We start from the raw sequence: 14,397 nt of genomic DNA, 5'->3' as shown, positions 1-14,397 counted from the left end.
GTATTTCTTCTGCTGACTTTGGTCTGTGAGCCTTTCTCCATGTTCAGCTGATAATCACTAACTTTTTTCAAGTGTTTTTTCAGCAGCACTAGGAGCTTCTTAATCTCAGAAACAGCCCTGAGCAAAGCTTAGTTAAATCTGTTTTTGTGGTTGATAAAGCAGTTGTCATGACCTTCATGTCTTTTTCTCTGCGAGTAGTCTTGTGTACAGGATCTGCTGTGTCATTTATAAAGATTGCTCCTCACAGAAGTGTTCTTTTATCTGAACTTTGAATCATTTGAGCAGAACTGTGAGGAGGACTTTTCTTACTGCTAACTGGCTGAGTAATTGTTTCAAAGTTCATGCAGCTCTTTAGGTCACCTTTTTTGTGTACTGTCTTTCTTCAGTGTCAGAAATATTTCTTTTCAAATACTGTTATACAGCACCTACAACTCCCTCGTTAGCTTCCTTGTTCTGCCATAGTCTGTTAACTGCATTTAAAAATAAATTATTAAATTGCCCACTATGTTAGTGATGCTGATTTGCCTTTTGAGATCTATGTGGCAGTGTAATGAATATTCGTTCAAGGCACTCCTTTGGATCAGAGCCTCCTTACAGCATTTGTGAGTCTTCACCAAGCTCTTTGAATTGTTTTATCACAAAGGAAGAGAATGGATTCCCATAGATGTATCTAATCCTGCTACAAATTCTTATTGAAGGATGTGAACATCTTTTGTTCAAATGCCACCAGTCCAAACTAATTGGTAACACAAAGTATCACTGCATAAGAGTGATTTTAAGTTCCCAATCAAGATAAGTTTACCTGCCTTGAATGAAAAAATAGGTGAGAATGTTGGAGAAATCTCAAGTGTCCACTTAAAGACAGGTCAGGCAGTTTGGTCAGTCATTTACTGACTAATCTCTGAGTAGTGAGGAAGTTTTTCATGTGGTCCTGGACTCTGTTTACCATTAACCACAGGTATGTAGGCAGCATTATCACCCTCTCCAATACTCTGTTTTGGTGGACTGAACAGATTGTCATTCTATTGATGATTTATCTTTTACATGCCTGCCAGTTTGAGTTAATCTTTCTGACATGTATGATAATAGTAGCATGCAGTTTACATTTCTGTTTAGATCCCATCAGGTCCTTGTGCAGTAAGTCTGAAATTTCCTCATGGTTCATCCAAATGTCTTGTATTAGGTAATTCCTTTGTCTCCTAGTTTCTTTTTCTGAGGCTCAGTAAGTATTCCATACCAAGCAAAACTTTACCAAGTGTCCTAGGCCAGTCCTAGACCCTCAAATATTACATTGAAGTATACAGGAGACAACTGCCAACTGTACAAACCCCATGCAGGTGGGATGTGGCATGTCTGTGGTTCTTCTAACAGAGACTAAGTGTCATTTTCTGATCTAGAGATGTTTTTTTCTACCCGGGATAAACCGCTCTTTGAGTTAGTCTGTGAAGCCAAGAAGCTTGTTCCATGACTTTGTGTGCGTTGGTTTGCAACTCTAGGTGAAGTCTGAGATACAGTAGGATTTGTTTTTGGTCAATATTTAAGTAAATAATTCATTACTTATCAAAACAGATGGCATTGCTGTTTGAGGTATGCGGTTCATGAAGACTGGAAAGTGTGTTTTGCATCCCATTAAAAGAACTCAGAATACTTCACTATGGGATTCGATTTTAGTACATGTGCCCAAGAGGATGCTATGCATACGTTATCCCTTTTCTTTGGGTTCTGATGGCATAAGTTACTTTGCTATGAAGAGACAATGTGCTCTTTTGTGCACGTGCTGAATGAAATCCCCATACACTGTGTGTGTGGAAAATCACATTTTAGTTCTTTGAACTGCTCCTTAAGAGACAAGAAAGAGTTGTTCCTTCCTTCCTTCCTTGAGAAAGAACTCTATCCTTTCTGCTTTTTTTTTTTTTTCTTTTTCCTTAGAATGCTGCAGTATGAATTAGAAGAGCCATGTAATTAAAGTTTTTCTGCTTGAAGTAATCTGGTTGAGATTCATTTTGGTGTCATTTTCGCAGCTGAGCTTACTTTTCAGAGAAACAGTCTCCTTATCATCATTGTTGATTTAGTTTAAATGTAATTTTCTGGGATTAGAGTCTGATATTGAGCTGGTTAGTGTAAGATTAAACGTGAAGATTTAAATCAGATTGTTCAGCACAGAAGTGCGCTGTTCAGACGTTATATTTCTGTAATCCATTATTTGCTTTCTCTTCTCTCCCAATTTTTGCAGGAAGATATCTACATGTATGGAGGCAAAATTGAAGCGAATAATGGCAATGTTACTGATGAGCTGTGGATTTTCAACATACACAGTCAAACATGGAGTACCAGGACTCCTGCAGTACTTGTACATGGCCAACAATATGCTGTGGAAGGTCATTCTGCACACATAGTGGAGCTGGACAGCAGAGATGTGGTTATGATTATAATTTTTGGATATTCTGCCATATATGGTTACACAAGCATTGTGCAGGAATACTACATCAGTAAGTACCTTTCAAATCATTTTTACTGCATACTGATTAAAGAAAAATAATCTCTATTTCTTTTTTAAAGCAGAAAGAAAAATATGTATTTTGCAAAATAAATAAAACCTCATCTTTTTTCCTTCAAGCTACGTAGATCAGATTCCTTGTCAAGCAGTAGCATTTCATACATGTTTAGGGTAGAATGGCTCTGGCTGTGTTATTGTGTGCATGGCTGTGGTACTCAAGAGGGGTAAAGCCTGAAACCAGAAACCTTACTTTTTTACCCCAGTCTTATTGTTTTTACCACAAGTAGATAGAGTAAGAAAGAATAAATAGAGCAAAAAAAATAAAAGGAAAACCAGAATACAATGAAGAGTGCTTACTACAGTAATTTAGTTTGAAGGTTCTTTAATGTTGCTATGATGCTATATTTTAATTTTCAGAATGTAATAACTTAGTTCATCATTGTATATAGGGTTCTCTCTGAAGTGTATGCGTGTTGCTACTAGATGAATGAATGCCTGTGTGGGATTCCCCTTGTGAACTGCAAGCTTTTCCTAGGGATGATTTTAAATGCTAGAATTAAATAAACCGAGGGCTTTTTTTTCAGTCTTATATTTTGTACAAGATATTATTTCAATAGAATAAACATGAAATATCTACAACACTTGATACATTTTAGGAATATTTATATGTCCACTAATTCAAATGATATTATCCTAGTTGTCTATAGAATTGATCTGAGTTCCTCAGTTATTTAAGCAATCACAGAAGGCATAATAAAAATTTTCAAAGCAATATCTATATGTTAAGGCATAATAATTTTTAATAGTTCAGTTTAAGTTCTTTTGCATGTATGCATGTGTGTTTAAACACTCTTTAAGCAGATTTGTGGGCTGGGGAAATCCCTTCAATACTCAGAGGATTCTTGTGCTTCCTGGCATATTATTTCTGTTGGTTGCCTTGAAATTTTTTAATAATATTGAGCAAAGATAAAAGAGAATGGGAATAAGAAGGAGAACACACTGAAAAATTTGATTTAACTGCATAAAGCTACTGTAAGACTCTGGTCTTAGAATGGTGTTTCACAACAAAATTGTAAGATTTGTTGAGTACTGGAGGCCAGCTTTTTAAAAAACTTAATTTCTGCAGGTTTTGTTTTAACCTACCAGAGATATGTTTTTTTGAAGACAAAAATAGGTTGCCCATTTCTTGTAATGTCTGTTAGAATGTTGAATTATTTGCTTTTTCACATGCTGATTATTTAGTCTGGAGCAGAAGTACCAATATTATTCTCACTTATTATTGCGCTTAGTTTAATTATGAAGAGGGGTGCATGATTCACTTCATAATGTAAAATTTTCTGTTTGCTGGCTTTTATTGCTGGCCTTAAGGTTGAAAAGTACAACTTGTTCCTGTTTTAATTCTTTTTAATATTAAAGCTATGTTTGTGGATGATTAATAGAACAGACTATAACTAAGCTTATATGAAACAAATAGAGAAAAAAACACCTTTCATACGATGATGATAAGCTTAGAACAGGAGAAAACACTTCTTTCTTTGGTAGTTATTATGGGTCTGAATTATTCTCAAGTTTTTGTCTCCTTTCTGAGTTAATTTTATTACATTCTAGTGATGAGTGTAGTTTATTAGGCAAAACATGCTTTACTTGCATCAAATATAAAGTACACTGTAACAAAATAGGGTATTTCTTTGGACGCCCATTGATTTCATTGAGTCTGCTCACATGACAAAGGATTTTTGACACATACGGTGCTTTGTGAGACATGGTCTATATGCTGTAACTGAACCATTTTTGCTGTGGATAATTCTCATGTTTCATTTTACCTCATTTCATCTCCCTCCTTCCCCTTCCCTATGAGTTAAATTAATTTTGTGGCAAATTTTCCTGAATTCTGTATCAGCTGTATCATTTATCTACAGTTTTGCAGCTGTAGGATCGTTTTTAACCATAATGTTCCAGATAGTGGGTTCACCTAAGAATGACTAGCTGTTTTGGGACTTCAGTAGCTCAAAATCCAAACTTAAAAGACATACAATCATAGAATAGTTTGAATTGGAAGGGACTTTCAAAGCTTATCCAGTGCCACCCCTGCCATGAGCAGGGACATCTTCACCCAGATCAGGTTGCTCAGAGTCCTGTCCAGCCTGGCAGTGAAGTGATGGACGTATTGCTGTGAACCCACCTGAGAAGGAAAGAAAACTTGTTATAAAAAGGCTTCTGACATTACGGAAAGTCCGATTTTCTCTCTCTCTGCTTGCTTTTAAAACATACATTGTCTTAACATTTCAAATTTTACTGCTTTATTCTTTCTAAATGTTATCAGCCATGGCTTTTAGTCCTAATGACTAAATTACCTAAATACCTGGAAGCCTACTGAAAGAAAGAGGCAACTTACCCTTTCATTCATATGAATTGAAGCGTCTAGTGATCCAGTCCTGTTAATGAACGTGAAATGTGGAAGGCCTTCTTTAGATACTGTGACCCTGATTTCCATGGGGTCTGTGTCAAGCAACATCTGAAGAAGATTTAATTATTTGTGGATTCCCTAGCTTTTCACCTAGGTACGTAGTTCTTAATAACAAAACATGCGAATCAAATGCATGCATGGTCTGAACACTTCTCTGGCATTTTCTGATTAGTGAAGAAAGTAATTTCTGTCAATGTCAACTAAATTCTGGAAAAATCAGACATGGTTTGCAGGCAGATTTTCGCCATACAAAAGCAAAGGAATTAATTTATACTCCTAAGGTATGGTGGTTGTTGCAGTAAACAGGGCTTCCTATTGTCCTTTATCACTATACCTAGACTTACGACTTTTGAGGAACCAATAAATCCTGGTATGGGAATTATGTGACTGATTTTACTAACTTGAGCCATAAAGCTTTTCTGGGTTACTCCCCAGGGAAATTTATTTCCCTTTAGGTTAGAAGTACCTCATAAACCTTCTAAGAATCTCAGTGTGAGTCTCAAGGTGAATATAATAATGGTGTTTTGTTTCAGCTGAGGTATATAAATGCCCCTTCTATATTAAGAAACTTCTGAGTAAGTCTTCTATGGTATTTTTTATTAATTTTTTTTAGAAGGCAGATTCGTTTGGATTAGCAGCAGATCACTTTGAGGAGTTTCATGTGACTGGTTTGGTTGATCGAGTACTTTATCTAATCTGTTGATAGAAAGAGTGTGATCTCTGATAATAAGAAGTTATGTAAATACCTTCAATAAAAAAATGGATTTCTGTTTAAAAAAATGGGTGAAGATCTACATCAATGATTTTTTTTAAAGGCAGATCATATGCATATTGGATATGCATATTGTCTTTAAATTCAGACAGAAGTGTATTTTTTGTCTGAATGATGCAATATTTAAGATGCTGAAGAAGCATGAAAAAGTCAAAACTGCATATATACATTTCAATATTCAAAATTCAGGCAGCTCAGCTAAATTTTAGAAAGGGAAATAGAAGGAGAACCTGTAATGCCACTTTTGACTTTTATTTCAGATAGATGTAATGAATCTCACATTTAAGTAGTTATCCAATGCACATGATTTTTACTATGCAAGAAAGAAGAGCTATTCATATTCCTGCCCAACCCATCTAAAGCTATGCAATATACAGTTTTACTGTGACAGTGTTCTAAATGCTACATGAACCAGTGAGATGTAAATGCAAAATATTCTATTATGCATATGATCAACACCATTGTGTAAATTTATGTGGAAAAAGAGTAATTTTTCTCTGAAAAGCATATATATTGATCTTTAGGACCCATAGCTATTTAAATGAAAAAATGAGGATGGTTTTGGTGATAGGTATCTGCCGGTTGACTCCTCGCCAACCCTCTTACATAAATTTTGTCAAGTAAATCTATTTGTTAGCAAGGTAATATGTATGTAAAATACAGTATTATTGGTACAAATTTGATGTTGGTGTTCAGAGTTGCAGTTCTTAATAACTTATCAATATCCAACGTAGAGATTGGAATAAAATACTAGTTACATTACACTACCTATAAATAATGTAAATGTACAGTGTCAGAGATAGTGTATTACACAAATATTCGTATACACAAAAAATCAGCACAAGCATTAAAATTTAATCCATACTTCATAACTTGCTATAAGCACTTGTTACTGAAAAAAATGTGACTAGTTCATAGATGCAGTGCCTGAAAACCATTTAATGAAAGTAGAATAGCGACAGTAGTAATGGAATGTCATGAGTCTTTTCACTGAAGAGAAGAATCCGTAGGAAAAAGAGGTAATCTCAAACTAGCCACGTAACAGATAAAAACCGAAATGACGTTTAAACTAACTTTCGTATGAAGCAAGGTGTATGATGTGTGCTAGACGTTGATACATAACTTCACGAGGATAGCTAGTTTAAGTTCAGAATTATGAGACAGTTCTATTCTGGAAGTCCTTGTCCACATTTTCTGTTCTTCTGACATAATCTTCAAGAGGCTGTTAGTGAATAATTTCTTCCCTTTCCCATCTGTAGAACTGGCTGTAGAACATCATAGGCTCTTCTGAATGGGCTGGCTTCTCCAGGAAATACCTCCTGCCTTGCCCTTCTTGTGACTTTTGTCATCAGATGGGATGATGGAGTGGCAGGGGGTGGGGAAGAAATTTCAGGGCCACAAGCAACAAGAATTAACTTAACCTCTCTGTCTATTGTATTTCTATTGTAAAATATTTCCAGTTGTGTTTTATTCTTTGGTCATAACAGCTGTTGTGAAGGGTTTTATTTGGTGTCTCCTTGCAGTCGTTAATGATGTGATGTGAAATGTGGATTTAAATGTCGGTTTAATAAGCCTCAATCAAATTATCTTGCTGTGGGGTTTTGAGCAACTGAGTAGGTACATTTGCAGTTAAATAACTAAGAAACAGTAATTGGAAACTGATTTTAGTCTCATAATTTTACATTTTACTAGCAAAGTGTCTGTCTGTATCCACATGTAATTTTGAGCTACCTTACATTAAGCTTCTGACTACTCGCAGCAGTTCAGTTTGAGCCAGACTTCTCCAGACAGTTTCCCCATGGCTGGGCATAGGGATTCCTCATGCAGCTGAAGTAGCTGGAGCTCTGAATTCTCATCAGCCCTCTCTCGTGGGACAGAAGAGAGAATTAATTGTAACTCGTAATTTCATATTTTCCAAAAGGTCTGGGCTTTTTTTTGTTTGTTTGTGTGTAATGAACTCACATTGGAGAGTGTAAGTTACTGCCTGATACCTGTAACAGTGATGTATTTGTGATTTAATTTACAATAGCAAATAATAGTCTAATAACATTATCCAATTGCAGGTATTTTGAGTCGTTGGTATAAAATTACTTGTTAAAGCAAGTATCTTCTTATTGTTGTGTTTATAATTATAGTAAAAATGAATTTATATATTTAAAACTACTAGTATTTTGTGTTAGCAATAGTAAGCCTTCAACCTATATGTTTTGTACATTTGTTCCAGGGTCTAATTCTTGGCTAGTACCAGAAACAAAAGGAGCAATTGTGCAAGGTGGATATGGCCATACGAGTGTCTATGATGAACTGACAAAATCTGTTTATGTCCATGGTGGATACAAAGCGTTACCTGGCAATAAGTATGGATTGGTGGATGATCTTTATAGATATGAAGTTAATACTCGGACATGGTAAGCGGGGTTTATAATGTAAGAAACAATTTTTTGTTACTGAAAAAGAAAACATAAACACAGAGTAAGGTTCTAGAAAAGTCACGTAGATGCCTCCGTATCCTTTCCACATTGCAGAACAGCACATTCTCTGCAACAAAATGGAAGAATTGTGGTGAGGGATTAGACTTTAGCCACGGGATTAATGGAACTACACATTGAAGGAATGGCAGGGAGGAAGCTTTGCATGTGTTCTACAAATAAAGAGAAAGTTCTTGAGGTCAGACAACCACCATGCAGATGTAGTACACATGTACTGTTCCCACAGGGCATGAGTACGCTGCTGATGCATGCTCAGGTAGCTGTTATATAGATAAGGAGAGAAATCTAAGAACTGTGGAAGTTTATTTTTTACAAAACTATCGCAAATAAGAGAAAATTCCTAGTATTGTTTAGGGATCATTAGTTATTGATATTCTTAGATATTAATATTTTGTCAGTTCCTTGTCCCTGAAGTTTATTGTAGCTTATGAATGCTTCATATATGTTATGTATAGAAATTGATGTTAAGTGTTTTTTCTTACCTTAGGGATGAACTGAGATCAAGAAGTACTTCTCAGCACATTTTATTCTTGCAATTAAATATTTGTGTTGAGCACTAATGGCTTAACTTTAAGCACACAACACGTACTCTCAGATCTTGGAAACATATGGATTTGATTTAATGGAGGTTCTTGATTTTGAATGCCACTAAAGCACGGTTATTGGAAACATTATTACAAGAATTTTTTGTCCCTTTTAATTTATTTTTGATTTGCTGGGATTTAAATGCTCTCTTGTTATACTTTGCTCTTGGAACAGAGTGATATTGTGTCCTTTAAAGGTCTGTTTAACCATGTAATAATGATTGGAAAATTTTTATTAATTATTCATATAAAAACTAACAATGAATGCTTCTATCAGCTCTATACTAGTGTGGCATTCTCTCTAGCTTGTGGAGAACTTAACTCTTTTACTCATTTTGTGAAGGTTACACTGGAAATGAGTTGTACTATGGGACCGAAACGTGGCTGAGGATGGGATAATGACATGTAGTAAAAAATCCTTTTTTACTGTATCGGTGACATAATCAGTATCCAAAGCACTCAATGAGGCAACTGAGCCCAAATGTGCTACGAACTAGGATGGGGTATGAGGAAGAGCTGGGATCACGATGGCTTTCTCACACCCATGTCTGTGGCTTTTTTCACACTTGCATTTGCTTGTCCCTCACTCTGTTTCTCTCTCGCACTCGCTCGCTCTGTTTCTCTGCATCATCTGGCTGAGGTTCATACCTGTCACTAAGTCTTGGCATACAAAGCTGATGACTTGTTTTATTCAGTGGGACGTGGGTTTTCATTTCTTCATATCAATTAGGCAGAAGCTTTATGTTTCTTGGAACGTGAGGGGGTGATATCTTAATTCCTAGTGTGAACATTATTTCTGACACATGATGGAGAACTATAGCGTGTGTGATTTGCACTACTTGCATATTGCTGCAGCTGGCAACTGTGGGCAATGTGATGCTGGGCTTAGATAATAGCCTTAAAATGGAAACACCTGCCGGCTCCTGGGTATTTCTGTTACCATTATAATATTGTGCTGCTGTATGCAGCACTTGGCATCGGTATAGTTAACATGGACTGATGTTTGCAGATACGCATATCTGTGCATAAATAATGAATTCAATGTAAAGTGTGCTGAGACTCTCACATAATTTGCATGGGGTGGGTATGTGTTGGGGAGTTCTGAAGATTGCTCTCATCAGTGATGCTGATGAATAGTGAAAATCATGGACAAATTAGCAGACCTGATCAGTATTATGCTTCCACTTTTCCTGAATCTTGGGGAAAATTTACTCTTGTCAGGAAGGATGAAACTTGGCATGCAGTGTGCAAAAATGAGAGGAAAAACTAACCCTGTACAACATGTGGATCAGCTCCGGGGCAATGCACATGGTTGACAAGTGGAAAAGTGAGTAGCCCAAAGGAAAAATGTGAGGGTTGCTCATTGTGGAGAGGAGAGAGTCCTTAGTTTTCTGTGGAACAGTCTACAGCTCTTTAGGCCTTCAGTGATCAAGACAACTATTTGCAGACAGCTGCAAGGCAGGATAATCAAGACAGAGCCTAGTGTATAGCAGTTAATGTAAATTAGGAGGTTGAAGCTGTAGAGAACTGGTAAAGCAAAAGACAGAAAGAAATCTGTAGTCCAAATGATAAGGACAACTTGTTCTTAGTATATTATAATTCTTTCAACTCACAGCAGCAATATTCCTCCATTACTAGTTGAAAATAACTGTTGAAAATAATGTCTAGTTCTGTTTACTTGTCACTTTTCATTTTGTATGTTGCTAACTGGTAAGTAGAATCCAAATATCATGTTGTTTTAGATAGATGCTGTAAGTATTCTCTATGGAGCTACTTCCTGGTTAGGAAACTACACTTACATGGTGCTCTGTTTTCAATGTAAGTTAAGCAGAAATACACAACAAAAATGCAAGTCACTTAAGAGAACCAAAAAAAGGGATTAAAACCAGAAGCACACTGGTGGTATGCTGGTGGCTTGAGGGAATTACCATATTTTTAAGCAATTAAAAGAAAAAAAAATCTCATTTACTTGCATTTAATCTTTGGTATTTCCTTTGACATTCCTTCTAAGGATAGGGGGGAATCTATTTAAATGACAGTAGGAGAACTTAGGTTTAATGCCTTCCTCTCAGCTTACCCAAACCCAGTGATGATGTGAAAATCTTGAACAAATGTTATCAGTGCAATTCAAGAGAGACATCAGAAGAAGAGATCGTAAAGTCAGTATGTTTGTTACAGGAAATAAAGTACAAAACAGTTTAATTGCAGGTGTGAGCAGTGTGCAGTAACACCAGTGAAAGTGCGAGCTTAAACTTGAAAACTGCTGGATTTCTTAGGCAAATAAAAGGTTATTAGGGGAATGTAAGTAATAATCAGCTCTTCACAAGCTGGTCTACTTACCTAGTTGAAGCTGGCAAAACCCACAAATTGTTACTCTCTCCCTTGCTAAGATTTATCTGCTGTGCTTGAATCAAGTTTGTGTTCTGTTCTACTCAGCCCCACCTGCCACTTTTAAACTGTGCTGTTGAAAGCTCTTGGCTACTCTTGGGCCCGTGGTGTTGGTCTGGCACAAAGCAAACTGCACAGACAGGCTGAAATAAATGAGGAGCAATCAAAGACTCAATGTGTAGGGACTATATTTTTTTTGTACTGAAATTCTATGTGTTTGAGTTTGCCAGCCTGAATATATTTATGAAGCAGTGCAAGTGTTCTTCATCATACCTCAGACAACTTCTACCAGTTATTTTCCAGCTCTGTGCTCACTTAATTATAATAATAATAATAAAGTTGTCTCCTTTTTCAGTACTTGGGATGGTCTAAAAATTATTTTACTCTTCTAAAGAATTCTTTATTGGATTTCTTGATTGAAAATGGCTAAGGATAGACAAGATAGACAAGAATAGGAATTCATAATATGAATGGGTTTTCATTCAGTTTTGAGTAAAATTTACCATATCATTAATCATTTCTGAAGAATGTAAACATGATGTAATTTATTTCTCTGAATTATATGACAGACTTTATTAATTAGGAAAAAGCATGGCATTTTAAATGAGTGCTAAATATACTTATTGGAACATGAGAAAATTAATAATCTTAGAAACATCAGAATACATTTCATCGTATTTACTGAGTAATAGCTATAGTGTAGCATTTTCCTTGTATTTTGTATTAATCTATACATTTTCTTGATGCACATATATAGTTTTTCACATGTTAGTATGTATTAATTCTTATATTTTGCAGGACTATTTTGAAAGAGAGTGGCTTTGCAAGATATCTTCATTCAGCTGTCTTAATCAATGGAGCTATCCTCGTTTTTGGTGGAAACACTCATAATGATACTTCCCTAAGTAATGGTGCAAAGTGCTTCTCTGCTGACTTTCTTGCATATGATATAGGTATGTATTGTATTTTTCTCATTGGAGTTTTAAATATCATCATGTGGCTTTCTCAAGTCCAGCTAATGTGGTCCTTTAAAGTCTTGATTCCAAAGACCTTGAAGTTATATATAATTTATATTGTAAATTAAAAGCAGGCTTTTGTTCCATAATAGTCTTAAGTTTTTGGTTTGTGGGACAAAGCACAGTAGTTGAAATGATCAGTTTATAAAAATGTGCATGATACTGTCTTAGAATATCAATACTGGATATGTTAAAAAAAGAATTGCATTTTGGTGTTATGAAAATGTACTGGACAGAGACCCTAGTGGGTATTACCACCAAATGTTGATTTGTTTTTCATATTGAATATATATGTAGTACTAATAAAATATGATGCTGAAATTTGGAAACAAACAACACAGAAACACACACAGAAAACCTAAAACACAAACCAAAATATTTTTCCACAAATAATCCTTGAGAGTTTCCTGAAAAGGTTTGGAATTGGAGGCATTGCTCAGCTCACCACAGTGGGGTGGTGAGGTCAGGGTTGGCAGCACGGAGACACGAGGCTGGGGTGGTAGGGGGTGGTGCTCAGGAAACTCTGAAAGCTGCAGCTGCCACAAGGTGAAGAGCAATTTGAAAATGCAGGAACTCCACAGCACATGAAGCAGAGTGATGGGGAAGAGCCTCTTGGAGACTGCTTGTGGTAGGCAGCTGGTTGTAGCAAACAGGCACAGGTTGGGGCTGATGATAGAGATGTTTGGATTTTGCTGGAAATTTTCCTCTGACAGGTTGCTTCCTCTCCTCCTGCTTCTTCCTGTGCATTTCGGATTAGAATGTTATTTAGAAGGTTCCTGCCTTGGAGACTGAAAGACATGACTTGATCAGGATAACTGCCCCAGTGTGTATCTGTTCCGCATGGAGCAATACCCCACCCACAGTCTACCGTGAGCAGCCTTGCTGAGTGGGAAGAAAATTCTGGGATGTGCTCCCCCCCTATATAGACTAATAGGATAACTACATTAAATGAATCAGGGCAATAATAGACTATGGCGTACTTGTGCACCACCATGTTAAGGATAAACTCTGTTTCCATGGACAACATCACAATGAAAATGTCTGAGCTAGTTGTGTTTAGTTTCATGGGACAGAAATCTCAGGAGGATGGTGCATAAAAAATATTTACTTTGGAAGCACCAAAACTCGCTAGTATGCAGTACAAATGTCAAAATACAGAATTCATTCCCAGTTACAGGAGTTCAAAGGTAGAAGCAAACAGTAACAAAAGAACCCCACAAAACTTGAGTGACAAGCAGCTGGGAGGAGGTTGGGCTGTCATTCAGGGATGATTGGAAATGACAGCTGACATGAGATAATGTTTAATGGAACAGGGTACAAGTCATACCCATAGGAAATACAAATTTTCTCCTGCAAACTGAAGGCATGTTGCTGGAAATGACAGTGGCTGGTGTGCCCAAGTCAGGAGTGGCATGTGGCTGTGGAAGTTGCCTATGCAGTCCTAATGATAAGAAGAAAAAAAGCATTGAAGCCATTCTCAAGGTCCTGGATATTTTTGTAGAATTTTGGCAACACAGATTTAAGAAAGACAAACTCAAACAAAGCAAGAGGTATTAAGGCTGACTTGAAGCATGAGGAGCCTTTGGGAGATGATAAAAGGATGTGGTATATTTAGTTTTGCTAGAGAGTGCTTGAGAGCAGAAAAGATTGTTGTTTATAAATATATAAGAATACACTTTGGAGGGAAGCTGCTTAAGGTAAAGACAGTATTGTGACAAGACTAGATGGGTGTAAGTTTTCAGTCTGTAGAATGGTTCCAACCATTAGAGCTGTGCAGTTGTGGAAAAGCCTCCCTATAGGATTGTGAAAGCTGTAAATTTAAGCGAATTTAATGAGTCCATAATCTGTTTCCTGTCTTGTTTATTGCCACTGCTGTTCTTCCCATAAATAGCTTTTTCCCCTTCCCTAACTTTTTCATGACCATATTTTATGCATAGGCTACAAATATAAACACACAGGTCATATTTGGGCCAAAAAGCACAGCCCCTTGTCCTGGGAGCTAAAAATTGGGAAATGTTATCGGAATAGTCTGGGAAATGGACTTGTGCACAATTCTGTTGTGAAAAGCTTGGGGATAGTGCCGGGAAGTGTCTTGGAAGTGTTTATCAGCTGACTGCAGTCTAGAAGAGAGTGAGACATGATCATTTTTATAGGACTAGCTGATGGCTCTTTGTGGCTTTCTGT

The 14,397-nt window shown here is 36.6% G+C and overlaps 1 protein-coding gene across 7 annotated transcripts in view; it reads left to right on the top strand.

Annotated features, from left to right (window-relative positions):
• ATRNL1 (attractin like 1) overlaps positions 1 to 14,397 on the top strand; it is a 488,569-nt gene that overhangs the window by 69,750 nt on the left and 404,422 nt on the right. For all 7 annotated transcript variants that reach the window (XR_010473420.1, XR_010473421.1, XM_005508196.3 and 4 more), the window contains exons 8-10: positions 2,234 to 2,489; positions 7,961 to 8,144; positions 11,996 to 12,150. Coding sequence is in view for 5 of the 7 variants with exons in the window: in XM_005508196.3 (XP_005508253.2) it covers positions 2,234 to 2,489; positions 7,961 to 8,144; positions 11,996 to 12,150 (595 nt within the window). In the remaining 2 variants the exon portion in view is untranslated. The remainder of the gene's footprint in view (positions 1 to 2,233; positions 2,490 to 7,960; positions 8,145 to 11,995; positions 12,151 to 14,397) is intronic.

The sequence above is a fragment of the Columba livia genome, chromosome 6, assembly GCF_036013475.1.
Source record: "Columba livia isolate bColLiv1 breed racing homer chromosome 6, bColLiv1.pat.W.v2, whole genome shotgun sequence".
In the NCBI taxonomy this organism is placed as follows: domain Eukaryota; kingdom Metazoa; phylum Chordata; class Aves; order Columbiformes; family Columbidae; genus Columba; species Columba livia.
The sequence above is the reverse complement of the archived record's forward strand: the minus strand, read 5'-3'. Positions and strand labels throughout refer to the sequence as shown.